The sequence below is a fragment of the Rhipicephalus microplus genome, chromosome 9 (genome assembly GCF_043290135.1).
Source record: "Rhipicephalus microplus isolate Deutch F79 chromosome 9, USDA_Rmic, whole genome shotgun sequence".
NCBI classification, from domain to species: Eukaryota; Metazoa; Arthropoda; class Arachnida; order Ixodida; family Ixodidae; genus Rhipicephalus; species Rhipicephalus microplus.
This window is the reverse complement of record NC_134708.1, coordinates 94054566-94079336: the sequence shown is the minus strand read 5'-3', so window position 1 is coordinate 94079336 and position 24771 is coordinate 94054566. Positions and strand designations below refer to the sequence as shown.

At 45.1% G+C, this 24771-nt stretch overlaps 1 protein-coding gene and 1 long non-coding RNA gene across 3 annotated transcripts in view; both read left to right on the top strand.

The window, feature by feature from the left end:
- Positions 1-24771, top strand: part of LOC119164694 (uncharacterized) — a 40230-nt gene that overhangs the window by 10905 nt on the left and 4554 nt on the right. For both annotated transcript variants that reach the window (XR_012885903.1, XM_037416909.2), the window contains exons 2-3: positions 5756-5892; positions 5953-6020. Coding sequence is in view for 1 of the 2 variants with exons in the window: in XM_037416909.2 (XP_037272806.1) it covers positions 5756-5892; positions 5953-6020 (205 nt within the window). In the remaining variant the exon portion in view is untranslated. The remainder of the gene's footprint in view (positions 1-5755; positions 5893-5952; positions 6021-24771) is intronic.
- LOC142771411 (uncharacterized) lies at positions 18129-21490 on the top strand. Its single transcript, XR_012885902.1, has 2 exons — positions 18129-19561; positions 21021-21490. It is a non-coding gene; the product is annotated as an uncharacterized LOC142771411 (long non-coding RNA).

The following is a 24771-nucleotide window of genomic DNA, read 5'->3' as shown; positions in this document are numbered from 1 at the left end:
CGAGGAATCAGTTCTGACGAGAGCGCGTCGTACATTTCTAATCAGTAAAATCCAGCGAAGCGCCCTTTGGACGCCACAATTGAGCATGACAGAACATGGTGCGAAAACTGTTGACGGCTTGCAAAATTCACACGGGTGTCCTTTATTTGTCACAGCATTGATCAGGAATGCTCAAAGCTTCAGTATCGACTAGGAAACGCTGTCCTGTGGCTCCATTCATGAGGAAAAAGGGGCGACTTGTATGCTGAGCCGGGCTACTTGTCACCGTCAATGGTCGGCCAACCTGTTTTCGTGCCCCGCACATGGATGCCGGCAGTACGAGCGTGTTCTCCAAAACGACCATGGTAGTATCAGACGCCAGACGGTGTTGACGCGTCACGGCTAGTGCGTCTCGGAGTGCGCCTTAGTTCGCTGGACCTACGGTAGCGTGAACGGGGAGGTGACACACTGCGATGTTCTGCAGCAGATACGATGCGTTCGAGACACTCACACAGGGCGTCTAGTGGTGATTGCGCTGTCGAAGACGGGATAGTTTGCAGCGTGGCTCTACTGTCACTATTAGACGCTGTCATTGCTGCGATGGTTGGTGTGGCTACTTGCATCCACTTAGCCAATGTGGCAAGGCCAGTGAGGTCCATGGTGGAGCTGTAGCAATGACCGTTTGCACATTGGCTGGTAGTCGTTGTAAAAACAACTCGCGTATAAGCGTGTCATCGATGGATCTGTCCTGTCTCCGAACAGTTGGTTCTTTCGAATAAGACGTTGACAGGGGCGTCGGTCGCCAAGTTCTTCAGTAGACAGAAGCTTCTAGATGTGAGTATGCAGTAGCAGGGTCTTCTTGAGATTGTTGTAGGCATTCACCGAGAGCGGGGGCTGAACAGATCCGCTAAGTTGGCAATAGCGGTGAGCGATAATGCCACATCGTAGTGGAACTTCGAAGCTTGGGAGCGGATACCAGTGACTTGAAGTTATGATTCCGCCTAAAGAAACCACGCTGAGAGATGCTGGTCCGAGTACTAAGGAAGGCGGAGAACGAAGGCTGAGCAGGAGGGCTTGCCGCGTTGCTTGGAAAGATTCTGGTCTCGAGAACTCATACTGCTGGTCGCTTCTATGGTCGCTTCTGCCACGAAAACGCATGACCTTGATCAAGTCCGCATCACCAAACTGTGGCGTATGTGCAACTTTGGAGATTGGCAAAATCTCGGTCTTCCCAGAGAGAAAGTGAGCCCGACGCGACAGCTATGGTTATAAGTATTTGAATGACTCCCGAACACCAGCGTGTGCCGGCCCGTGAGCGTCTCCTGCCTCATTCGAGAGCGAGTGTTTTGTCGTCTTCTCCTTGACACGCCGATGTAGCTGCCGCTAAAAAAGCATAGATAGACTAATAAGCTCGGCATGTGTTTCTCACAAGGCTCCTCTGTCCACCCAGCTCCCCATAATGTTGTGCTGGTGAAGACGCGCGCTTCAATAGGCTGCGACGGGGTGTCAGCCTTGGTGATGACTGAGGCAAGGCCAAAATACGGGCATAAGCAAAGGCCTCTGCCTGATCAAGCGTCTCTACACGCTTTGTAGGAGTCTTGTGGCTTCATTCGAACAGCCAGAGAATCTAGTTCTTGGTGCAACCCTTGAGATCCCCTCCAATAACCTAGCTCCCCTTGGCACTATTGTGACTAGAGCACGTCGTTCGGCCAACAGTGACAATGGGGGTCAACCTGGGTGTTCTCGGGGGTAAAACCAGGGGTCAGCAGGAGGTTTAGACTTCCTGTCGTCATATGCTTGTCAGACGACAATGACAAAGAGAATGTGCCTGCCTTTTTGTGGGCCCTCTTCCAAACTGGCATCACATGTGAGTGACAAATCGCTACCACCTTGTCAAAAGCCTAACGCAGTACATACAGAAGAATGGTCCAGTGTTGGAGCAGCAAACTACTGCCCCGAAAATACCTAACCAGAAGACGTGCTTTCTACAGCGCCGACCTATACGAGGATGTCGACTTTTTAATTCCAAGAGTTCCCCTCTACCTTCAAAAGAGCTGTCTCAGCCAAAATCGAGGCTCTGCCACTTTGCAGAGTAGAACAAAGGTGTAAACCTCGCGTGGGTGAAACCTCGCTGGAGCGAGAAAGAGGAGTACCTGTTGGCAACGAGAAAAGAAAATCTCCGAACACAGGATGTCAAAGACATCAATGCTCACTTAGCGAGGACCTTCTCGCATTGTACCTCTAATGGCATAAATTCCCAATAAATACAGGATATGTCACATGATCTGTATAACAGGCTCTTTCGAAGAAATAATGAGAGGAAGCATATGGATATTGAGCAAGAAGTAGCAGAAGATGAAGAGTCCATCGACACTCCGGATGCCAATCATTTAGATTGAAGCAAGGATTTGTAGACTCACTATGAAAACACATCCGCTAACATATTAAGTGTTCAAACTATAGAAAATTGTCATAAGATACTTGGTTACTTAGACAATCTGCATTATTCTCAATGCTTATCTACGGAAAGTGTTCGACAAAGAGCTACATGCACAAAGCCAACTCATGTCCACGAACCGAAGAAAGCTTCAGAAAAAAGAAACGTCACTTAACCCAGAAACGTTGCCGAAGAAACAGAATTCAATGCGGAAGACAACCTCTGAAAGGCTGCTCTTCTAGCTTTCGCTGTGACTGTACTGCGCCTTCCACGCAAGCCTCCTTTTTTTTGAGGAATGGCGAGACGTGATGAAGCAAGTAGTGCCTTATTAAGTGTTTTCAGGTGTCCAACACCCCCACCGGAATATTGACCAGTATTTTTTATAACCGCAGCAGACATAAAAGCAGCTATGCCTCAACAAGCTCAGCATCTGGACCCAACGACTTTCCCACCGGTGAACATAGGAAAGTTCCGGTGGTGGTACTATAGGTTCTACTCGAGTGCCTGATATTACAGAAGCGTCTGCCACTCTTCCCGACACAAGCAAGAACAATATTCACCCTTAAAGTGCCTGGCGCTTCAACCACTTCGCAACATCGCCCCCCTTCTATAACGCATGTCCTCCCGAGACTGAAAAGACAACTTTAAAAAGAAAGTTCTATGACCTTGACCATGATCATTTCTGCCACTCAATAATTGTGCCTAAAATGTACTACTACTTGCCACCATTAGAGATGAAGCTTGGAAGTCGCTCCGTCCACTATCCCTAGCTTTCTTGGGAAGAGCGAGGACTTTTGACAGTGTTGTCCATTAGGCAATTTTGCGAAAGGTGGAAATAAAAGATGTAATAGCAGTAATGGTATAATCTTCAGAGGCAAACTGCTTATGAGCCGTTTTACTGTTGGAGTCCGACAAGGTGATCCTTTGTCACCATTATCATTTATTTTTCGACAAATTTCTCGCAGAACTAGCTCAACAGTTGATTTTTACAAGTGATGGTATGAAAGTGCCTGCATGCAATAGCCTTCACGGACGACCTTATTCTTACCACAGGAACTCCTTGAGGTCTCTAAAATCAAATCAAGCGCTCTAGCTCGTTCCTAGTGATTGAAATACTGAGTATTATAACCTCCAAATCTTCCGCCTTAATGACAACCTTCAAGAAGCAACAACGCTTACAAGTTTATACTGGTATCCACTTAGATGTCAAAGGCGAAAGAATGGTGGTATCTAATTTTACGTCAACGCGGCGATACTTGGGAGCACTCCCATTTTAGAGTGAAAAGCAGGAAAAAAATCTAGTGAAAAGACAGCCTAATACGCTATTCGAGAGAGTGTCAAAGGTACTACTAGATTGTTCCAGTAGTGAGTTGTCCTGTGATTTTACGTATTACTTCGTCTTTACCACCGGCTAGTGTTGGGTCCTATTTGTGCAAAAACCCTCACGGCCATAGATAGAGAGTTCATCGGCACTGAGGAAACGACTCATGCTGCCCATAGATACACCACTCAGATTTTTGACGTGGCGGTGGAAGGAAGACTTCGCGTTCATAACTTCAGAACTGCGATTCGAGCTACAAGGCAATATAACACAGTAGCGCCATTCAATAATGCAGCCTGCACGTTTGCTGCCACATGACTAACAATGCTGAATCTCAAAAAGCAAGCAGAAAACCTTACCTTCTTCTAAGGCTGCAACATTGGTAACAGCAAGCTATCACAGAAATTATAGGCTCAAGAACTCCACTGATATTTTGACGGAAGACCCCTGCAGCATTGCAGGGAGGTGCGAGGGTCAACTTTGCGTTGAGGGACGGAAGCTCTCTCCTACGTGGTAGAGAGTTTATCGACCTCGCAAAATTCCATAACAATGTGGTTCCCAACCTAACCCGACTGTGTAGAGGCTGCAACCTTCCAAAAGAATGCAGATCAGTATGTCACGCAGATATAATTTTGTAACACATGGTACAAAATTGTCGCAGAGCCCAGCACACCCGAAACATGGCAATATTCTATGATACCTGTCAAGCCGTCTGTCTTATCTGGCATGGCGATAACAGCGAGAACGGCACTTTTAGACACTGCAAAATATGAAAATTTCTGATCTAGTAAACAAAAAGCAGGAAAGCTCCTAAATAGTGAAAAAGCAGGTAGTTGAAACGCGAATGGAACCGACTGAGACGCAACACCATAAGAGTGACAAGTACAAGATCGCCGATCACCTCTCTCAGATTGCACCAACACCTAGTCTCGAGCGCAACTCTGACTTACAGAGGAACATGCGCCGGCTAATTCATTAGGACCTTGATTCAAGTCCACATCACAAAAAACGACTTCACGATGATTTCACTCTGGTACTTGCAAGAGGGCTTAGCCACGTTTAAGATGAACCACCATAAAAAAGTGGTTGTTCGTCAGGGTATGGGCTCCAACGGCCTAATTCTGCCCCGGCACCACAAGATGTGGTACATTTCGTTCTCTCTGCCGTCTCAGAGAACATGATTTATAAAGGCATCAGGATCTTTGCATGTACTCGGAGAAAGCAAAATCATTGTTCTACGAGAAGCGCAAGTTTCACTCCAGACAGCAGGCGCTGGTGCCCTAGGAAAAAAATTCTAACAACAGGTGGAAGCTACAAATTTAGAAATTCCTAAAATCGTTCTTTCGTGGACATAAAACTACGCTTTGTATAATGAGTTGATATGTAGGTGTTAACGTCCCAACACCATGATATGATCATGAGAGACGCCGTAGTGGAGGGTTCCGGAAACTTTGACCAGATTGGGTTGTTTACGTACAATCAAATTTGAAAAAGGACCTACAGCATTTTCGCCTCCATCTGATATGCAGTCGGCGCGGCCGGGATTCGATGCCACAATCTACGGGTCAGCAGCCGAGTACCTTAGACACTATAGACCACCACGGCGGGGAGTACGCTTCGTAGAGTCCATTAGTTGCGTTCATGTGTACAAGTTAACATTATTTTGACAGCCGATAACAACTATTCGTTTTATCAAGTTATGTTTAAGCTCCGCTTACGTTCAAGTGCGTATGTCATTCATTAGGACCTTTAGTACATTATGGGCTACGGCACTGCGGCTCTAGAAGTCGGGAGCTGAAATAGTGGTGAAACGTCGACCAGGCAAGATTGGTGAGGGGGTCACATAAACCTGAACTTTTTTAACAGCGGAATGTGCATTTAGGCAACGAAGTCTACTTCCATTAAACAACAAAATCATGCACCTGTTACCTGAAATGATGTCACAAACGCGCATCTTGACTGCTCACTGTGAAAACACAACTTTTTTATGAGTGTCTTCAATTATCACTTTCTTTCAGTTTGTCGGGACATCTGAGAGGCTATGGACCGTCAAAACAACCAACAGGGAACGCATGCGATGCAAGGTCGATTATTTAAAACTTATGAGAACACTGTCCCTTACATTCGAAAGATCATACTTCCACAGGAACACCAGGTATGTTCCTGCCGTCTCATTGTGTTTCTTGTGTTAGACGCACGACATTCTCGTTTGCAGGCGTCACTTACGGATACAGGGAGTGTTTGATACGCGTTTCAAGAGGCGCATGACTCTCTTTTATCGAGGTAGGCCAAAATTATGTACTCAATTGTGCAGTTGACGAAATTGTGTTAATGTGGTGTAAATGACAACGTGGATTACCTTGTTAAAAACTACATGCGTTAATTTCCTCTCTCAGAGGAATGACTAAATACATTATTATACTGTTTTAGTGAATATTTGGTAGTGGTTTAAAGAACATATCATTTCCACTAATTTGAGCCCAGCCAATTTTTCACATACCTCCACAGTGCACTTCAAAGATGATTTGCATCTTAGCCACACAGCCTCGGAAGCAGCGCCCACGTGCAGTCTGAAGCAGTCATTTTCACACTCGGATTCCAGTGTCTAAGCAACGGCACAGCCATATTAAGCGCAACATTGTCAAATGGAAAAAGACAAGAGAAAAATCTAATTCACAAACAAAAGTAAATTTAACCATCTTCGAATTAGTGGAGCCAAGCCTGAAGAAACAGTATATCTGGGGAGCTTTTGTTTCTCTAGTGTTTTTGTCTTTCCTCTTTTTATGCTTTATTTTTATTTTCTTGTAGTTTTTGAACATTTACATTCATTTCTTTTTTTCTTCTGGTTCTTTTTCTGTTAATCTTTGTTTCCATATAGTCATTCGCTTTGATTTTTTTTACATTTTTTGGTTGAGTTTGCTGCGTTATGTCCAGCGACGACAAATTGTCACCAGGTCCTGAAGTGCTCCGCGTGTAATATTGTCAGCAAGGTGCTCGAAGGGCAATATGAAGAAAAACCTCTTCTTCGCTCGAACACGTGCTTAAAATGCTACGAAGAGCTGTGTCTTACGTAGATATCCCGCTTTGAGCAAGCGTCTACAAAATCCCAGGTCCCAAAAACGCTTCGCGCTTGAGAAAAACAATGGAATAACTCAGCATATCTCAGGTATTTACGAGATTGATGCTATGCGATGCATGCGGAGGGAAGCTGACTGTGTCTTAATTTTTTAATTGCGCGAAATGTAAGGAAGTGGCACTGAGATATGTACAAATTCATGCAGAGACACGCGTTACGCAGCGGTATATCTATTGAAATATTAGTTCTTTACTGCTGCGTAACGATCAGTCATAGCGACTGACTGAGTGAGAGGTACAAGCTAGTGCCGAGAAAGAAAACTTCTTATTGCTCCATTGCATCACATTTGAAGCCACATTGGGTGAGAAGGTTACTGTAAGCAGGAAGGGAAGCAAGATAGTAGAAATTGAAAGAGTGATGTGTGCGTGCTCATAACAAAGAATAAAGGCGCCTGATACATTCCTCTCGCCAACCAATAGTTTCAAAATACTTCACAGTTACTGGCTGATTGATATGTTTAAAGATCATTGTGTAGCCCTTGTATTCGGACGGTCTAACTTGCCGCTGCGGTCTTAGTTTGGTGAAGGTGGCCTCGTTTCGTGCTGTCGCTGGTGGTGCGACGTGCGCTGATTGCGGTACGATGTTCGCCGATGGTGGTGTGACGTTCGCTGATGGCGGTGGGCTTTACGAGATGTGTTTGTCTGCTCGTCATATTGGCCACATACTTTGTAATCTGATGGTTCATGGTGCAGATGCTTTTAAGTCTTCAGCAAATGTAGGCGGTTTTGCCGTACTATCCTATTTTCGCCCGTTTTGAGAAAACAGGACCTTGGCTCTGTTGAGTTTGTCATTATACCTTTTCGTGACCATGAATGCTTCTTTCTGCGCACCACATTATCATTTCAAAGAGCTGAGAGAGGTGGTCCATGGATGCTTGTCTGCTTTTGCTGCTTGACTTCCGCTGTTGGCTGTTTCTGAAAGTTGGGGAGTGAGGTCCGCAAGCGGCGTCCTTGAAGGAGCTCCCTGGGGAACCAAGCGTCTTTCAGGGGACATGTCTTGGAAGCCCGAATACCTAGCCAAAAGTCCTCATTGGCCTGAGAAGTTTTATTTACAATTTGTTTGATGATTTTCTCTCTTTCCTGCTAGCCCTTTTGATCCAAGCAATTACGGGCTTGACGGAATGTGAAGGGAGTAATACGCATTCGAGTACTGGGAAAAATTGTGACTGGAAAACTGGGGCCCGTTATTCATGCATACTTCAACGGGAATTCCACAAATCGACAAAATCGCGCCGAGCTTATCAATGACCACATGGGTCTTGATGCTATGCAGCAGCTTTTCTTGAGAAAAGGTAGACGTCGAATCGTACCCACACAGATAGTAACTTCCTGCCTGCTGGAATAGGTCGACTAGAACTCATAACTATGCGCTAGTCGGCGTTGAATGCATCATTGGTGGATGAATGCATCTTTGACTGTATGCGTGCTTTCTTCAAACTTGGCGTTTTTCCATCAGAACTTCAATATTTTTGTCGAGACCTGGCCAGTATATTAGCTATCTTGCTCTTCATTTGCACTTAGATGTATGGATATGAACGCCCTGCACGCAGTTTAAAATATCAAAATGCATGCATGTAGGCATCCCTACTTTTGCCCCTTTCAATAATATACCTTTGGTTCCAGAGAGCTCGGAATGAACTGGATTAAGTTAGGCTGTGATGGGTTTTCCTTCTATATTATGCTGAAGTACCGCTTGAAATTAGGCGTCCGAGGCGGTCTAGCACGCTAATCGAGCTGTACTGTTTTCACTCACGAGTGCTGCCATGACTGTGGTATAGCGTGAACTTCGACGTCACCAATGTCCACAGCCGCGAGTTTGCCAGTGCCCTGTGTTCTTGACAGCATGTGCGCCATCTCCATCTGTTTTTCGGGAACAAAAATCAAGTTGTAATCACATTTCAAAAGTCTTAAAAAACGCTGGAGACTAGGTGGCATATCGTCATTTGGCTTCTTGGAAATATCAATGAATGGCTTGTGGTCGTTTTCAAGTAGCAGTGGATGACAGTGTGTAAAGTGAGAGAACTTCTCACAATGAATTACCAGAGCGATAGCCTGTTTTTTTCTGGTGATATCGTTTTTCTGTGTCAGTCAGAGCTCTTGACGCGTATGCTACTGGCCTCCAACTGTCTTCCTAACTCTGTAAAAGGGCGGATCATATAACATACTGGGAGGCATCTGAGGCTTCCTTAGTTTGCTTGCATGGGTCGGAAGTGGCAATGATCGGTTTTCAGCCTAGTAGTGCGTAGCATAAGTCCCTGAAATTTTAATCATGCTTGTTTGTACATTCAAAGACTACGTCTGGCTTGATAAGATATCGCAAAGCAGCTGTTTTCTTGGCTGGCGATAACAAGTATTTGCCTAAATAATTTACCACGCCCAGCAACCTTTGTGATGCCAGCTTGTTATCGGGCCGTGGCATCTGCGCTAAACTGGCCACTAAGGCTGGATTTGGGTAGAATATTTGGCGCTGATAATATTGCCCACAAATTTCACTTTTCTCATTCTAAACTCGCGTTTTTTTTGCGTTGAACGTTAACCATTAAAACTGTGCTGCCCTGAGCAGGCTTTGAAGACATCCTTCATGCTTCTCCCTGTCACTTCCTCAAATTACGACGTCATGCACATACACAAATACGCCTGGCATGTCTTCGAATACCTAGGTTAGCGCCTTCTGAAATAATTCCCTAGCCGACGAGATGCCAAGCGGCAGCCGCAGGTAGTGGTTACGACGAAATAGTGTTGCAAACGTGCATATTTTTTATCAATGTTAGTGTAGGGAAAGCTGATGGAAGCCGGCACTGGCGTCGAGCCCAGAAAAAAATTGTGCCTGTTAGCTCAGCCTAAATATATCTTCTCGACAGGGCATTTGACGACATTCCCTCTCGAGCGATGAATTCATTGTTCTCGAGTTCATGCAAACCCGTAGTTTGCCATATTTTTTCCGTAAAATATTGAGAAGGCTTACCCACTTCATTAGCTCGCTGTTTTTTTAATGGCGTGCTCTCCCTCCATGTGCGTCCACTTCTCCCGAAGTGGCTGCGGCAACGCAAAGGGAACCCTTCACGCCAGCTCGATGGCGGGGACAGCGTCTTTTTGCAACACTATCTTGTAGTCACGGTTGATTCAGCCACTTCCAGGTAAAACCTGTGGAACTTCGTTGACTTCCTTAAGAGTACATGCGGCTACGCTACCAACCTGTCGCTGGAATAACCGAAGGCATTCGCTTCGATTTATTCCTACGATCATCTGGTAGGGTTTCTTTGCCACGAAGAAGTTTGCCCAGATTTTCCCGTCACCAATGAGGACAGCTACAGAGACTGCGCAGCGATTGTTGACCATGCCCCCATTATATGAGCGCAGAGTTGCCATGCTAGTCTCAAGGGGTCAGACGTTCTGTTTCAGTAGATCGTCAGTGGTATTAGGTTCACTTGGGATCTCGTGTCAACTTTTATCGACACCTCTTTTTTCTGATCGTCGCTTAGAAGAACCAGTAACGATCCGTGTGAACTGCACTGACTGAGAAGTCAAGAATGGCAAAGTCATCTTCGTGCTGTACTTCCGTGACACAAGTCCTTGAACCGCACCATACGGTGAAGTAGTTCAGTCCGTTGCAAGTACGACAAATGTTTCCGTAGGCTAGGCACCACCCATGGGCACGCGATATTCACACCTGGAACATCCGCTACCCTGTTGAGGCGGGCCACGTCCGGCTCCAAGTGACTGCTTTAACTTAGGATGTCACTTTCTCTTGACCGTAATGCACTTTTGCGCGCAAAGGTTCCGGCTCCTTTACACTTAGCGATTGCTTTCGCGAGGGTAAAGTTCTTACTCAGAAGCTTTACCCCAGTTTTCTCGTCTTTAGTCCAAATATCATCTGGTCCCGAACCACTTCCTCTGCCATGCTTCCAATGTTGCAGTGTTTAGCTTGCTTTTGTAAACTCCGCACGTCTGGCTTGATAAGATATCGCAAAGCAGCTGTTTTCTTGGCTGGCGATAACAAGTATTTGCCTAAATAATTTACCACGCCCAGCAACCTTTGTGATGCCAGCTTGTTATCGGGCCGTGGCATATACGCTAAACTGGCCACTAAGGCTGGATTTGGGTAGAATATTTGGCGCTGATAATATTGCCCACAAATTTCACTTTTCTCATTCTAAACTCGCATTTTTTTGCGTTGAACGTTAACTATTAAAACTGTGCTGCCCTGAGCAGGCTTTGAAGACATCCTTCATGCTTCTCCCTGTCACTTCCTCAAATTACGACGTCATGCACATTCACAAATACGCCTGGCATGTCTTCGAATACCTAGGTTAGCGCCTTCTGAAATAATTCCCTAGCCGACGAGATGCCAAGCGGCAGCCACAGGTAGTGGTTACGACGAAATGGTGTTGCAAACGTGCATATTTTTTATCAATGTTAGTGTAGGAAAAGCTGATGGAAGCCGGCACTGGCGTCGAGCCCAGAAAGAAAATTGTGCCTGTTAGCTCAGCCTAAATATATCTTCTCGACAGGGCTTTTGACGACATTCCCTCTCGAGCGATGAATTCATTGTTCTCGAGTTCATTCAAACCCGTAGTTTGCCGTATTTTTTCCGTAAAATATTGAGAAGGCTTACCCACTTCATTAGCTCGCTGTTTTTTTAATGGCGTGCTCTCCCTCCATGCGCGTCCACTTCTCCCGAAGTGGCTGCGGCAACGCAAAGGGAACCCTTCACGCCAGCTCGATGGCGGGGACAGCGTCTTTTTGCAACACTATCTTGTAGTCACGGTTGATTCAGCCACTTCCAGGTAAAATCTGTGGAACTTCGTTGACTTCCTTAAGAGTACATGCGGCTACGCTACCAACCTCCCGCTGGAATAACCGAAGGCATTCGCTTCGATTTATTCCTAGGATCATTTGGTAGGGTTTCTTTGCCACGAAGAAGTTTGCCCAGATTTTCCCGTCACCAATGAGGACAGCTACAGAGACTGCGCAGCGATTGTTGACCATGCCCCCATTATATGAGCGCAGAGTTGCCATGCTAGTCTCAAGGGGTCAGACGTTCTGTTTCAGTAGATCGTCAGTGGTATTAGGTTCACTTGGGATCTCGTGTCAACTTTTATCGACACCTCTTTTTTCTGATCGTCGCTTAGATGAACCAGTAACGATCCGTGTGAACTGCACTGACTGAGAAGTCAAGAATGGCAAAGTCATCTTCGTGCTGTACTTCCGTGACCCAAGCCCTTGAACTGCAACATACGGTGAAGTAGTTCAGTCCGTTGCAAGTACGACAAATGTTTCCGTAGGCTAGGCACCACCCATGGGCATGCGATATTCACACCTGGAACACCCGCTACCCTGTTGAGGCGGGCCACGTCCGGCTCCAAGTGACTGCTTTAACTTAGGGTGTCACTTTCTCTTGACCGTAATGCACTTTTGCGCGCAAAGGTTCCGGCTCCTTTACACTTAGCTATTGCTTTCGCGAGGGTCAAGTTCTTACTCAGAAGCTTTCCCCCAGTTTTCTCGTCTTTAGTCCAAATATCATCTGGTCCCGAACCACTTCCTCTGCCATGCTTCCAATGTTGCAGTGTTTAGCTTGCTTTTGTAAACTCCGCACAAAGTTCTCGAATGGCTCTGCTCCTGTCTGTACACGGGTGCGAAAAAATACCGTTGTTGAACTTCCTTCTGCGGCTTTACGCAGTATTCTCTAAAATTAGCGACGACTGTGGTGTAGTTTTTTTTGTTCCATTACTCAGCGAAAAGAAAGTTGTTGAAAATCTAGATCACGTCCTCGACGACCACACACATGAACAGCGCTGTTCTTGCCGATTCGGTCGGTATGTTGCCGATGGATTCGGTAAGATCAGGAACAGTTCAAATCACTCTCTGAAAAACTGTCAACGTTTTCCACCATCTCCGGCTATGCGTGGTGGCTCTGGTGGCTTCACGATTTCCTTGGCGGTTCTGCGGTAGTTAGGGCCGATGCGATGGTTAATGGCGACGCCCCCTTCTGATACCTTTATCAGTCATGGTGACATACCGTGTGGCGGACACAAGCTCGTTCCCAGGAAAAGAAAACCCTTATCACTTAAGTGCGTTCCATTTAAAGCCACAATGGGTGAGAAGGTTACTTTAAAAAAGAGGGGAAGCGAGGTAATAGAAAACTAAACACTGACATGTTGCTGCTCAAAACAAGAGATAAGAGCACGCGCAAGCTGGTATGATACACTGCATTGATTGATTGATTTGTGGGGTTTAACGTCCCAAAACCACCATAGGATTAAGAGAGTCGCCGTAGTGGAGGGCTCCGGAAATTTCGACCACCTGGGGTTCTTTAACGTGCACCCAAATCTGAGCACACGGGCCTACGACATTTCCGCCTCCATCGGAAATGCAGCGGCCGCAGCCGGGATTCGAATCCGCGACCTGCGGGTCAGCAGCCGAGTACCTTAGCCACTAGACCACCGTGGCGGGGCTATGATACACTGCAACGTTGATATTAGCAACACCAGAAGCGGTGAGGTCACATAAAACGCTGGTGCTCAGATTATAGTAGCCCAAGACGCTGCTACACAAATCATCATTAGTGGATGCGCTTAACTACAGTTGACGTTAACACGGGGTGACGGCTTAATGATAGAAGTATGTTGATGAAACTGTACAGCTAGCACTGCAACAACCATTAACGTTTCAGGATCCTTAGGGTCTCTCTGAAAAGAAATTTCCAGACTTCGCATGCCTCTAAAAAAGAATACTTCATGGCCATGCAGAATGTTGGGGTTCGACTTCTGGTGCGACATACCATTTATTTATTTAATTATTATTTCGATGAAGTGCCACCTTGAAAGGCTCAGAGGAGTGGAGTCTGAACTTAAGAAAATTATATTCAACGTAAATTTCAAATGGCAAGAAAGTCACTGGTAAATATTCTACACAATGAACTCTTCACGCGATAAATATTTAACATGACCGTGCAAAGCACTTCACATTTGAATAGTGCGGACAAAAACAGTATTTACACAAAATTCTTCGGTGAATAAAAGGAGAATTTATTTATGGTCTTTATTTAACGATTACATCAGGCACAAGTCAGAGCCCATGCAGGAGTGAAAAGAAGCACTCATACAAAAAAATTAAATTAATTTGTAGTCTACGCACGCAATTTACCCACAAAATTATTACTCTCGTATAAACAAGTGTACATACACATACACTCTAAGTCAAAAGGGTGCTAAAAGGGTGTGTAGTTCGTCGTTTTGGGAACTAATGGGGCTGCCACAACAATTATACCTTTAAGGACTAACGGCACCGGGTCTAACAGTTAGTCCCCACAGACGAGCTCAAGAGACTAACAATTAGTGCTCACATTTACACTTCAGTGAGTAACCGTTAGTCCCACAATACACCTCAAAGGACTACTAACTAGTCCTCACATTTGCACCTTATAAGGCAACTGTTAATCCCGAAATTTACACCTCACCGGGCACCCGTTAGTCCTAACAGTCGCACCTTGCCGGACGAACGGTTGATCCACTCAAATACTCAAATCGAATGAACTTTTTCTCCTCAGCTCAAACATTGTTTCTGTTTATTTTCCGCCAGGCCAAATACTTTTTTTGCCTGTTCTCTGCACAGTGAGCAAAGAACTGCGCAGAAAAGAACACGCGAAAAAGTAGTGAGCCACCTATGTGTAACTGCTTTCGAAGTCACGGCAACAACGAAAGACAAAAGTGAGGCATCGAAATCTACATACACATGAGGTTTCTCCATTGTTTTAGTTGAATTCATGGTGAAGTGTACAAGTATAGTCTCGTTGTAAAATTCTGTTCTCTCCTTGGGGAGCTCCTCCGACGGAAGCGATAGATGACAGATATTGCAGACGCCTGCGCACGCAGCCTTCTGCCTGTTGTGTTCCCACGGCTGCACGTACAAAATTATAGTAAAAATAGTTAGACACACGTGACAGAAGATGAAGATGCACGGATATGACAATTACGTGCACGTAAATATAAAAACAAGCGTTAAAATATGACACACAAATAACTTTACCTCCCCATCTCGCACAGTCCTTCTGAAGCTGCTCTGACGAAATAGATAGACGACAGGCATCGCAGACGCCAGCGCACACAGTCTTCGGCACGGTGTGTGCCCACGGCTGCACAATAAGTATATAAAATAGGGAGTGACACGCGACAGAGATTAATTACAAATGAATATGAGAAATATGTGCAAGAAGAAATGGAAACATGCGTGATATATGACACGCTAATAATTTCACCATGTTGTCACACATAGTCAAAGACTCATTTCGATCCCTGTAGTGCAACAGCTTAGGGCCGGTGGCCGCAGCCACAACTCCGCGAACCACCGTGCCGCAAAAAAGTCGGCGAGTCCTAAGTGAACGACGTCCCTCAGCTCGAGCAAGCGAACGCGAGACCAAACACGGCGCTGCACGGGGAGTGTCTGCTACCAGCGAACTTCGAACAGGAGAGCGAGCGTACGCGTGGCCGCAGCCACGAACAGGGCCGAGCTGGTTTGGAGCTAACGCCGAAGAAATCTACGGTGATGCGGCCCTTTTCCACAAACTCGAGTGAGTGCAGCGCAGAAACGCGAGTCCACCAGCGCAGCCAACGGACGGCGCCGAGCTGCTTGCGACTGACTGACGGGAAAGCCAACTGTAATAGCGACCAATTTTCAACGACTTCCGACGCTAGCGAAAGCCCCGCCAGCCCGTACTGGTGCATTTACAGCGCACGACATACTACAATCAAGCTCTTTACGAGAACCCGCAACTTATTTTCGACGACTCCCAACACAGCGACGAGGTCTCAGTCCAATATCGTCAGCCTGGAGCTCTTCGCGGCGGCGAAAACAGGCGAGCACAAGATGAACGAGCGTACGGGAGGGCGACGGGAGTAGCCGCCAATTTTCAGGCTGTCGCAAAGCACAGGGGAACTGCAAACGCCGAAGCTGACCTTCGTGATGAATTTCGTGCGTGCGACACACAACATGACGGAGCCTGTTGCCGGCAAGCGCGATCCGTATCACACACGAGACAAGTAGAGTAGAATAATAAAGAATGATAACCTACTTGCTTAAGCGCTGATTTCTGCTCTGAGTCGGACTGAAGTATACATCTGATAGGCCTGCTGTCATCTCGGCCGCCACATTGGCCTTCCCTATTGTTGCTGTCGTGTGTTGGTCGTGACTATCTTGAAGCCAGAGATATACAGCGCGGCGTGGTAACGTGTAGAGACTTGCTCCAGACTTCATGGGTGCAGCGAAACGCAAAAGCAACAGCCCACGCTCATCCAAGCGTACACACAAGCACCACCTCGTAATTCCTAGATCATCGAATCCAGGTGGCCTTGGTCGAGCACTCCGAGAGCGAAGCAGTGCGAACCGTCGCCAGCAAAGTACGGGGAAAGACTGAGCCAGCAGAGGAGGAGAAGGACGGCTAGTCACCTTGGCAACGCTTTTCGCGCTGCTTGCAATGCCTAGGCGGTTCATTCCTTTGGAGCGTGTTCGGAGCCTAAGTGGTACCGCGCGGCACGCTTCCCTCTGTGGTTGCTTCTCAATGGTCTATCCGTTCATCGCGCGCGCCTATTGGACTCCGTTACTCTTTTTTCGGGTAGTTTCACCTTAGAGTGTAGAAACCCATATTCAACAGCATTTGCACAGCGTAAACCAGTAAAAATTCGTGACTAAAATAAGCATGTGTACACAAAACTATTTGCACCAATTCATAATCGCAATATAACACATGGTACAGCAATAGAAATATCACTACGGCAACACAATAATGTAAACAGCTGGGATTACTTGTGCACGGACTTCCTGTACATATAATTAAAAAAATATAGTAGTTAGGGTTATGATGTGAAAAAGTAGAGGTTGTCAATATGTTATAGCAACTCAAACGGCAGTGTGTCCAGTCTACAATGATCGGAGGAGAAAAAAAGAAACTTACGTAGGTAGCTAACCACAAAGCTGTGCAAAAAAGTTACAGGAAAGCTGAAGGCCCACCCTCAGTCAAGTCTGTGACTATATTGCAGGCATTGTAAGTGTTTACTTCGCGATACAAGCGTGCTGTCCCGGCACAGGGATAGGACACAGAAAGAAGTTGCTGAGGTTTTATACGTATACACAAATATGGCGACACGTGTGTTGCGAGGCCTCCAGTGAATTTGCACCAACAAGAGATAGATTATCTCACTGCCAACGTCTAGGCTTTCTCGTCACATTTTGGCTAGCTATAATATGCGTATCCTTCAATAAAATTTCAGTTGCAAGCCGGTGCCTATGTGTGTGCCTTCTCAGTTTGTTGTCATTTTTTCGCGCAGTTTTGTAGTTATGAATTACCAACTCACCCAGCGTTCAGTACTCCTAAATAAATGTGTTGGTACGTGTCTCGAATGGTGTTATCGACGCAACGTGGCAATTTCCAGTTTCTCGTGACGTCAGTTGTTGGATAATTGTGAGGCAGGTAGTGCGAAATGTTTTCTTTTCAATGAAAATAAATTTTAATCTACGAATTTTGCGACGAAGCTGAAGTTCTTGTTCATTACTTGGTTGATTGATGTGTGGGTTTTAACGTCCCAAAACCACCATATGATTATGAGACACGCCGTAGTGGAGGGCTCCGGAAATTTCGACCACCTGGGGTTCCTTAACGTGCACCCAAATCTGAGCACACGGGCCTACATCATTTCCGCCTCCATCGGAAACGCAGCGGCCGCAGCCGGGATTCAAACCCGCGACCTGCGGGTCAGCAGCCGACTACCTTAGCCCCTAGACCACCGCGGCGGGGCTTTTGTTCATTATTTTTTTTCATAATAGCTGTGGGGGAGTCTGTCATGCTGTACTTAGAAAATATAAACCAAATGAATTCACGTTGAATCATTTTTATGTCATGAATATTTTGTTTAGTGTATGGGTCTCAAAGGACGCACGCATATTTCAGAGCAGGCCTAATGATGGTATTATAAGCTACCAGCTTTACAGATGGTGGGGCAAAACGAAGTTTGTACTTGAGAAAGCATAGCTTATACGGAAGGCGGATGCGAAAATCTTCGATACTTGCATATTCCAACTTTGATGCTTGGTTATTGTTACGTCAATGTACTTATACTCACTGACTTCTTTGAGTATGTTACTTTGTAGCGCATGTGGAAAAGAAGAAAAGATTTCTTTCATGTGGTGTTTATGTACATTGTTTTGTCGGAGTTTAGTTTCTGATTCACTTCTTACACCACAGGAAACCGTTATCAGGGCAGGTATTTAAAAGCTGTTCATCATTTATGGTAACTATTTCCTTATACAGTATGCAAACATCGGCAAATAGCCTTATTCCGACGTGTTCAGGGACAACTTCAACAATATCAATTTTATATATTAAATAAGTAGGGGCCCCAAAACACTTCCCTGGGGAACACAAGATGGAACGTGGAATTTGCGAGAGCAGTAACCATTTTTATCAACAAAATGTCTTTGATTTGACAAGTACGTGGAGACGTAAATTACAATAAATCTGTAAGGCCAATATTTTTAAGTTTGAAGATCAATTCACTGTGGGGAAATAAATCAACAACCTTCCTAAGAGAATAAAATCAATATGCCAGGATTTATGGAGTATAGAAGCAAAGTTATGCAGGAATGTGACCAGTTGAGTAACAGTGCACGATACCATTCTGAACACATGTTGGAATGTGGTTAGTATGTTGTCATTAAGAAAAGTAGTGATGTAGTTAGCTATGACGTGCTCGAGAAGCTTACAACAAAAAGAAGTTAAAGATATGGGAAAATAACTTGTAACCAGCACTTTATCTCCAATGGCCGTATAACGTACTTCTATTCCGTATTCTGTATTCCGTTTTCTCTGTTACCTCAAGCTTGAGGCACCGCCAACGCCGAAAGCTTCTACATTTTTTTTAAAATTTGGCCAATGAAGAGCGCTCGTTGCCGACCATTGTGTGCAAACAAGACAGGTGTGGCAGTTTACCTAGTTTACGTGTAAATCTAGAGAAGTCCCTAGTATTTTATGAGTATTTTGAGGTGAAAATTTGAAGAAATTTAGCAACTTTCTGGCTAGAAATTGCAAAGGGGCCGTATATTCAATTTATTTTTTACGTGAGGCAAAAAAAGCCTTGTATTTTCTGGGTATAGTGAAGCGGCAATAATAAAGACCTTAGCGGCTTTCTGACTGAGAGCCATAAAGGGGTCGTATATTCTATTTATTTTATTCGTGAGCATGTAACAAAAAAACATCTCACGTAAATTTAAAGAAATTCGATTTAGAGGCTTCTAGCGCTTTCATGAACCAATTATATTGCTAAAAGTAAATGAAACACTGTTGTGTTTTGAGAGCCCAAGCCACATGTCAGTGATTTTTACGTCTAATCCAAGCCACATAATGGCTGCTGTGTGCAAAGAAAAAAACAGCTGATCATCTGTGCGAGCCACGTTTTGCGTTCTGTGGTATATTGATCTGCAAGCAGAATGTAATCGCGACTACCGAAGAGAATTTCCGTCGCCGAAAGATATGGCAAGTGGTGAAAAGCAAGGAAAAATCATGAAATTTTTGTCGTAAGGTGAGTACACAAAGCCAAGCTTACCGCTGTCGCGATATATTTACTTGGCTTTTGTATTTACAGCTAACAAACAACAAAGTGTGTACCCGAGAAGCCTGTACTTTTGTCGTCTATTGACAGGTAAGCAACACTTTTTCATTTAAGGAACGATCGTGCGTTGGCAAGCGTCGTAACAGCACCCGATACATAACACGGAAGAGCGCATTCATTTTCTCACCCGCTGCATCTTACGTAAATTATTGCTTCATTGAACTCTCGCAGAAGAAAGTTGTTGCGTAAAACGTTTATGTTTATCTGCTGACCACGGTTTTCATTTGCGATGATTTAACGATTAGATTTGATGAGCATAATTGTTTTAGCCGGCTAATGATTGGTATGATAGATGCTGCGCATTCGGTTTTAACCGCGTTGTGGCGAGAACTGGGAAGAAAAAGGGGGGCAAACATTTACGATGCCGCCCGGTAGAATTTCCCCGCAGCGGTGGGCCTGCTTTTTCTGCTTATCCAAGTAGAAGTGCTCGAAGATCGTCGGTAAGTTTCGGGAACTTACGAGTGCTGTTGACAGAGCAGTACTTCGTACAATTGCCATTATGTTTTATACACTGTGTTTTTGAAATGGAGATTACTCAGCTAATTGGTCTATCTTGGGTACATTTCGGTTGTTCAGAAGGTCGATCCAGAAGGTATGATGTGCCTATTTGGCGTACCTCAGAAATCACTCGAACATTTATTTGTCTTGCAATATTGGCATAAAGAGATAATTTTCTGGCAGACAGCAAACTATTGTACAGTAAAGACAGATAACAAAGAATGACCAATTTAAAATTTTCAAAGCCCCAGCTTCTACCCATATGTATTCAAAGGGTATAGAAAGGAACAATATTTTTGACCAAAAAAAATGGTGGTAATCACTGAACCAAAAAATCAGATTTGCAGTGGTCCTTTCAATGCACGTCACACATTGTAGCCTGCATTTCACTCAATGTTACTATTGTGTTGTGCCTGTAAATTAGCTAGGGACCAACCTTTTTCATGGTTACTGAACGATCATTAAGAATTTATGGCTTCTCTTGATGACTGTTGAGAGAAATGACCTAATAAGTGAAATAATGCCCACCATAAGCAGGTGGAGCATACTTTTCAATAGAAAAGCAAAACACATAATTGGTCTGCTGAAATCGGTGCAACATCCTAACGACAAGGAATATGTACTCCCTACAACTTTGCTGCGTTTATTCCTGCTACTGATGAATTGATTAACAACATGCTTATGGATTCACACTGTACATCTAAGAAGTTCTGCAATAATTTAACAATGTAGATGAGGCTGAAGTGCAAGGTCATACTTAACAATGCTACATTGAGGTGCTTGTTCCAAGGTTCGGAAGAAGCCAAGTGAAGCCAATCTGTCTGACTGCTTGTGGTTGCGCTGTGTTATGAATAGCAAAAAAAAGTTTGCAATTTTTACCTTGATAATTAACTTTCTTATCCAAAGAAATCACAAATGCCAGGTTTTGCTGCCCGTCTGATTCGAACAGGAGGAGCCTCAATGATGTTTCCTGTATATTTTTCCATTACAGGGTTTGTAATACATCACGCGACTTGTCTACATCATCTGCAGCTTGTCGATGAAGCGAGGGTCTTGCGTTCATCTACTCTGGCTGTCGTTGTGCCTGGAACTGCTCAGCCTCCTGTCACTACCCAGTAACGAGCATGGGCATCATAATTTTTCCCCTTTAACTTTTCTTTCTCTGGTGTTGTTTTACTTACAAATCAGCTTCCCAATTCGACAAGTGCGGTGCATAACAGTGTTCAATGATCCACTTTCTCACAGTCATGTGAGGGCATCTTCACATATTACTTTTATGTGTGCTCGTCCCCCTCATGAAATGATGCACACAACAAATATCACGTGACTTCATTTCATCAGACAAACCTGGCATCTATATAGATAGCGTTCTAGTATTACTTACCCATTTGACACAGTATTTTATTGAGCATGATGTGTCTTTTCATGTATGCAATGTAATAAATATCTGCTTTGACAACATGACAGCGTCGTTTCACAACATGCATCTATATACAGAAAGTGTATGCCATCTTAGCATTGGCATGAGCTTGAATAAAACATTTTTTTACAGTTTTGGCTTGAAAAAAAAAGACTGCGTACTTATTCTTTTTGTTACATCAGCATTTACAAACAAGCAAAATGTACTTGAAATGCTAGACTATCTTTTTCAGTATCAGTTGTCCCATTCCAGAAGAAAAGTGTGGTGGATGCGCCACAGAAGGTCACTGAGGTGTGTGTTGCGTAGACAGGAAGCGAGAAGACAGTGCGCAGGCATGAAGCAGACGACGGTAACAATTGTAGGTGGCTGCAGGATGGCATCAGCGACAAAAATTATACTGGTGCACTGTAGTTACTGTGCTTGACTGTGGACCCGTATCAAAAGGGCATGATCAAAGTTGCTGAGGTCATACTTCGATGGAGGTGGTATTCGAGAGTCCAGCGTAGCTTTTACTTGCACAACAAAAAAAAAACACCTGCTGTGTTTGAATTTTTCAAAGGCCTGAAGTGAAGTGTGCCTCGTTATCACATCGTGGTTTCAGCTCATCAAACCCATGCAATAATCCTAACTACAACAAGCTTTACCAAAACGATTCCTTCCCAGTGAAAAGGCTAGACTGTGTTGCTGCTTCATAATTTCTTGCTAAGTTTCTGGAAACACCATGGCAGCTGATCACATAAGATGTCACATTAATACACTTGTGGACGTGTGTTTCATTACTGCTGATAGCAGTGGCTGCGAGAGCACCTGAGGGGGAAATGCAAAAACATTGGTTTACTTCATATATGGCGGATGTTAAAGAACCACGGGTGGTCAGGCTCTTGCAATGCAGAACAAATTTTTTAACACTGCGATTGGTGCTTCAGGCGGTGCAGTTTCCTAGGCATTCTTTTTAGGCACTGCAGGGGTTGCTGCCTTTTCCTGCCAAACAAGCTGATAACACAGTTGCGGACAGTTTGCCCACTTAAGTACACTAAGTGTGCTGACTCTCCCTGTCTAAATCGACGTTGGAGGTCACCATCGAGAGAGCTGCCATGCCCACTGTTCTCGTCGCCACTGTCACCGCTGAGACTGTCAAAGCCTATGGCACCTTCAAAACAAAGGGTGTGCTACAGTGCACATGCAGCAACAATACTGGAAGAACGTTCTGGTGAGTAAGGGAGGGGAGGGTTACGGTGCCACTGAATGCAGCGAAAACGGTTCTTCAATAGCCCAATACAATGCTCCACTATAAAACGCAATGAAGTATGTGCAGAGTTATACTTGCCTTCTGCAGTATTCTTCGAAGAGGACCTTTCACCAGGACCACAAACTAAGATTCGAGGGAGTAGCCATCGTTGCCTGCAGAAATACAAATTGTGTTGTAAATACTGCTAAAATGACTGGGATCTCTTGGGGCTCGTTGGCCCTAGGATACCAATATCTGAATCCGCGGTACCTGACTAGCGTGACATTGACCCCGTAATACGCAAAACATGGCTACTACGATGAGGTGGTCATGACATAGCACATCACCTAACATTACTGCAGCAGTTAAGCCACAGCTGAGAGGTTGTGCACCGGTAATATGCGCTCTAATGCCTCTTGTCATGGCGCTAAAGTTTTATCAATACCGCGAGGAAATATCTCCATTTAAAAAAACTGGCATCCCGCGTAAAAGGAAATTATATATACTTCTCACTGAGAAGAAACTCGCCATTCAGATTCGCGGACGCACGCAGATGTGGCTGTCGTCATCCAATCCTGATCGCAGCGGTTCCACGGCAAGGATCAACATGTCCGCGACGAAAATCTGGGTAAACCAAGAGCAATATGAACTACGTCTCACTGGAACAAAAAAAAAACATGCGCACGAGAAAAGGAGAACACAGCAACTTACGAACATGACGTTGAGGGCAAAATAACTTTCGCGGCGCCAGAAGGGTGCCTTCTGCCCTCTCCTCAATGCGACGAAGCTGCCGTCCACGCATCTCATCACGCCGAGTAGGGGTCCAAACCAAAGAAATTCCTCCTTCAAGGCTGCCTTCTCTTCTACCATTATCGGGAAGTTAACCCACTTGTTGCGGGTCCCGGGGTTGTCGATCGCTCCAGCCACACGTCTCACACTGATGCTGACCGTAGGCTGCATCACCGCTACGGTCTCCTCGCCTCTCACCGACAAGTGGAAAGATCCGGTGGTGAGGAAACGCGGGTCGCACACTTTTTCCGCTCCACCGAGAGCGCAGCCCGCGAGTCATTCGGCGACTTCGTCGCACAATCCCAACACTGTTGCTTCACTCAGGCGAAAGTGACGCCCAAACTGTTCGTCTAGCATGTCAAATGCGACCTCAACATCCCTCCGGCGCCTGTTGTAGGCCACGTTCATGGAGACAAACTTTACAGCGAAGGTCACTGGCTCAGCCGGTGCAGCGATTTCTCCTATTCTGTTTGCGGCGGGCTCACTCGCTGGCTGTTCCGCCGTAGCGCGGAACCGATTCCGTTTATTTTTCTAAGAGAATCGCGTACTTTCATTTTGACATCACCTTCATTTGGGCTTCTGAATCGTCTCTTGATTGACAGGTTGAACGACCAATCAGAGAACATTTCTTCTGTATAATGAGCACGCGCTTGCAATTTCGACGTCACCATAGTTTGGGCTTCTGGCTCGTCACTTGACTGACAGGTTGAACGACCAATCAGAAAGCACCAATGGGGCCGAAACGGAATAAGAAACACGGAATTGCAGTTCGTTATACGACCACATAATTTAACATGGGGCAATTGGCGCTGTTTACCATATATCGGGACAGAAGAAGAAGAAAGAGAGGCACGGAAAATAATCACAAGGAATTTCGCAACCATATCAGCGTATCGACGAAGAAACGCATTTTGAATGTTTTCGAGACGAGGCAAGGCTTCAGTCTCTAAATTCAGTAGCATAGACACAATGCCAGATAGGGACACGATGTCTGTGTGAAGAAAAGGAAATATAGCATAAGCTTGCGCGCAATCGCAATCTTTTTAGAAAACGCTTTAAAAGTACTCGCTGAAATTCGTCATTATGCTTTTTTATCTGTAACAATTATATCATTGTGATTTATTTGAAGAGTACGTCTTCTCTTGCGGGATGATTGCGACCACACTTTATCAGGAGCCGTCCGTATGTAGTCTGGTAGAGTATGTTGAACGTAAAATTGCCTAGCACATTGAATAGACTGGTTTAGGGGTGTCCGGTTTGTTCGAATAGTTTTCGGAGATGCACGATTACGGTTAATTATTTTAG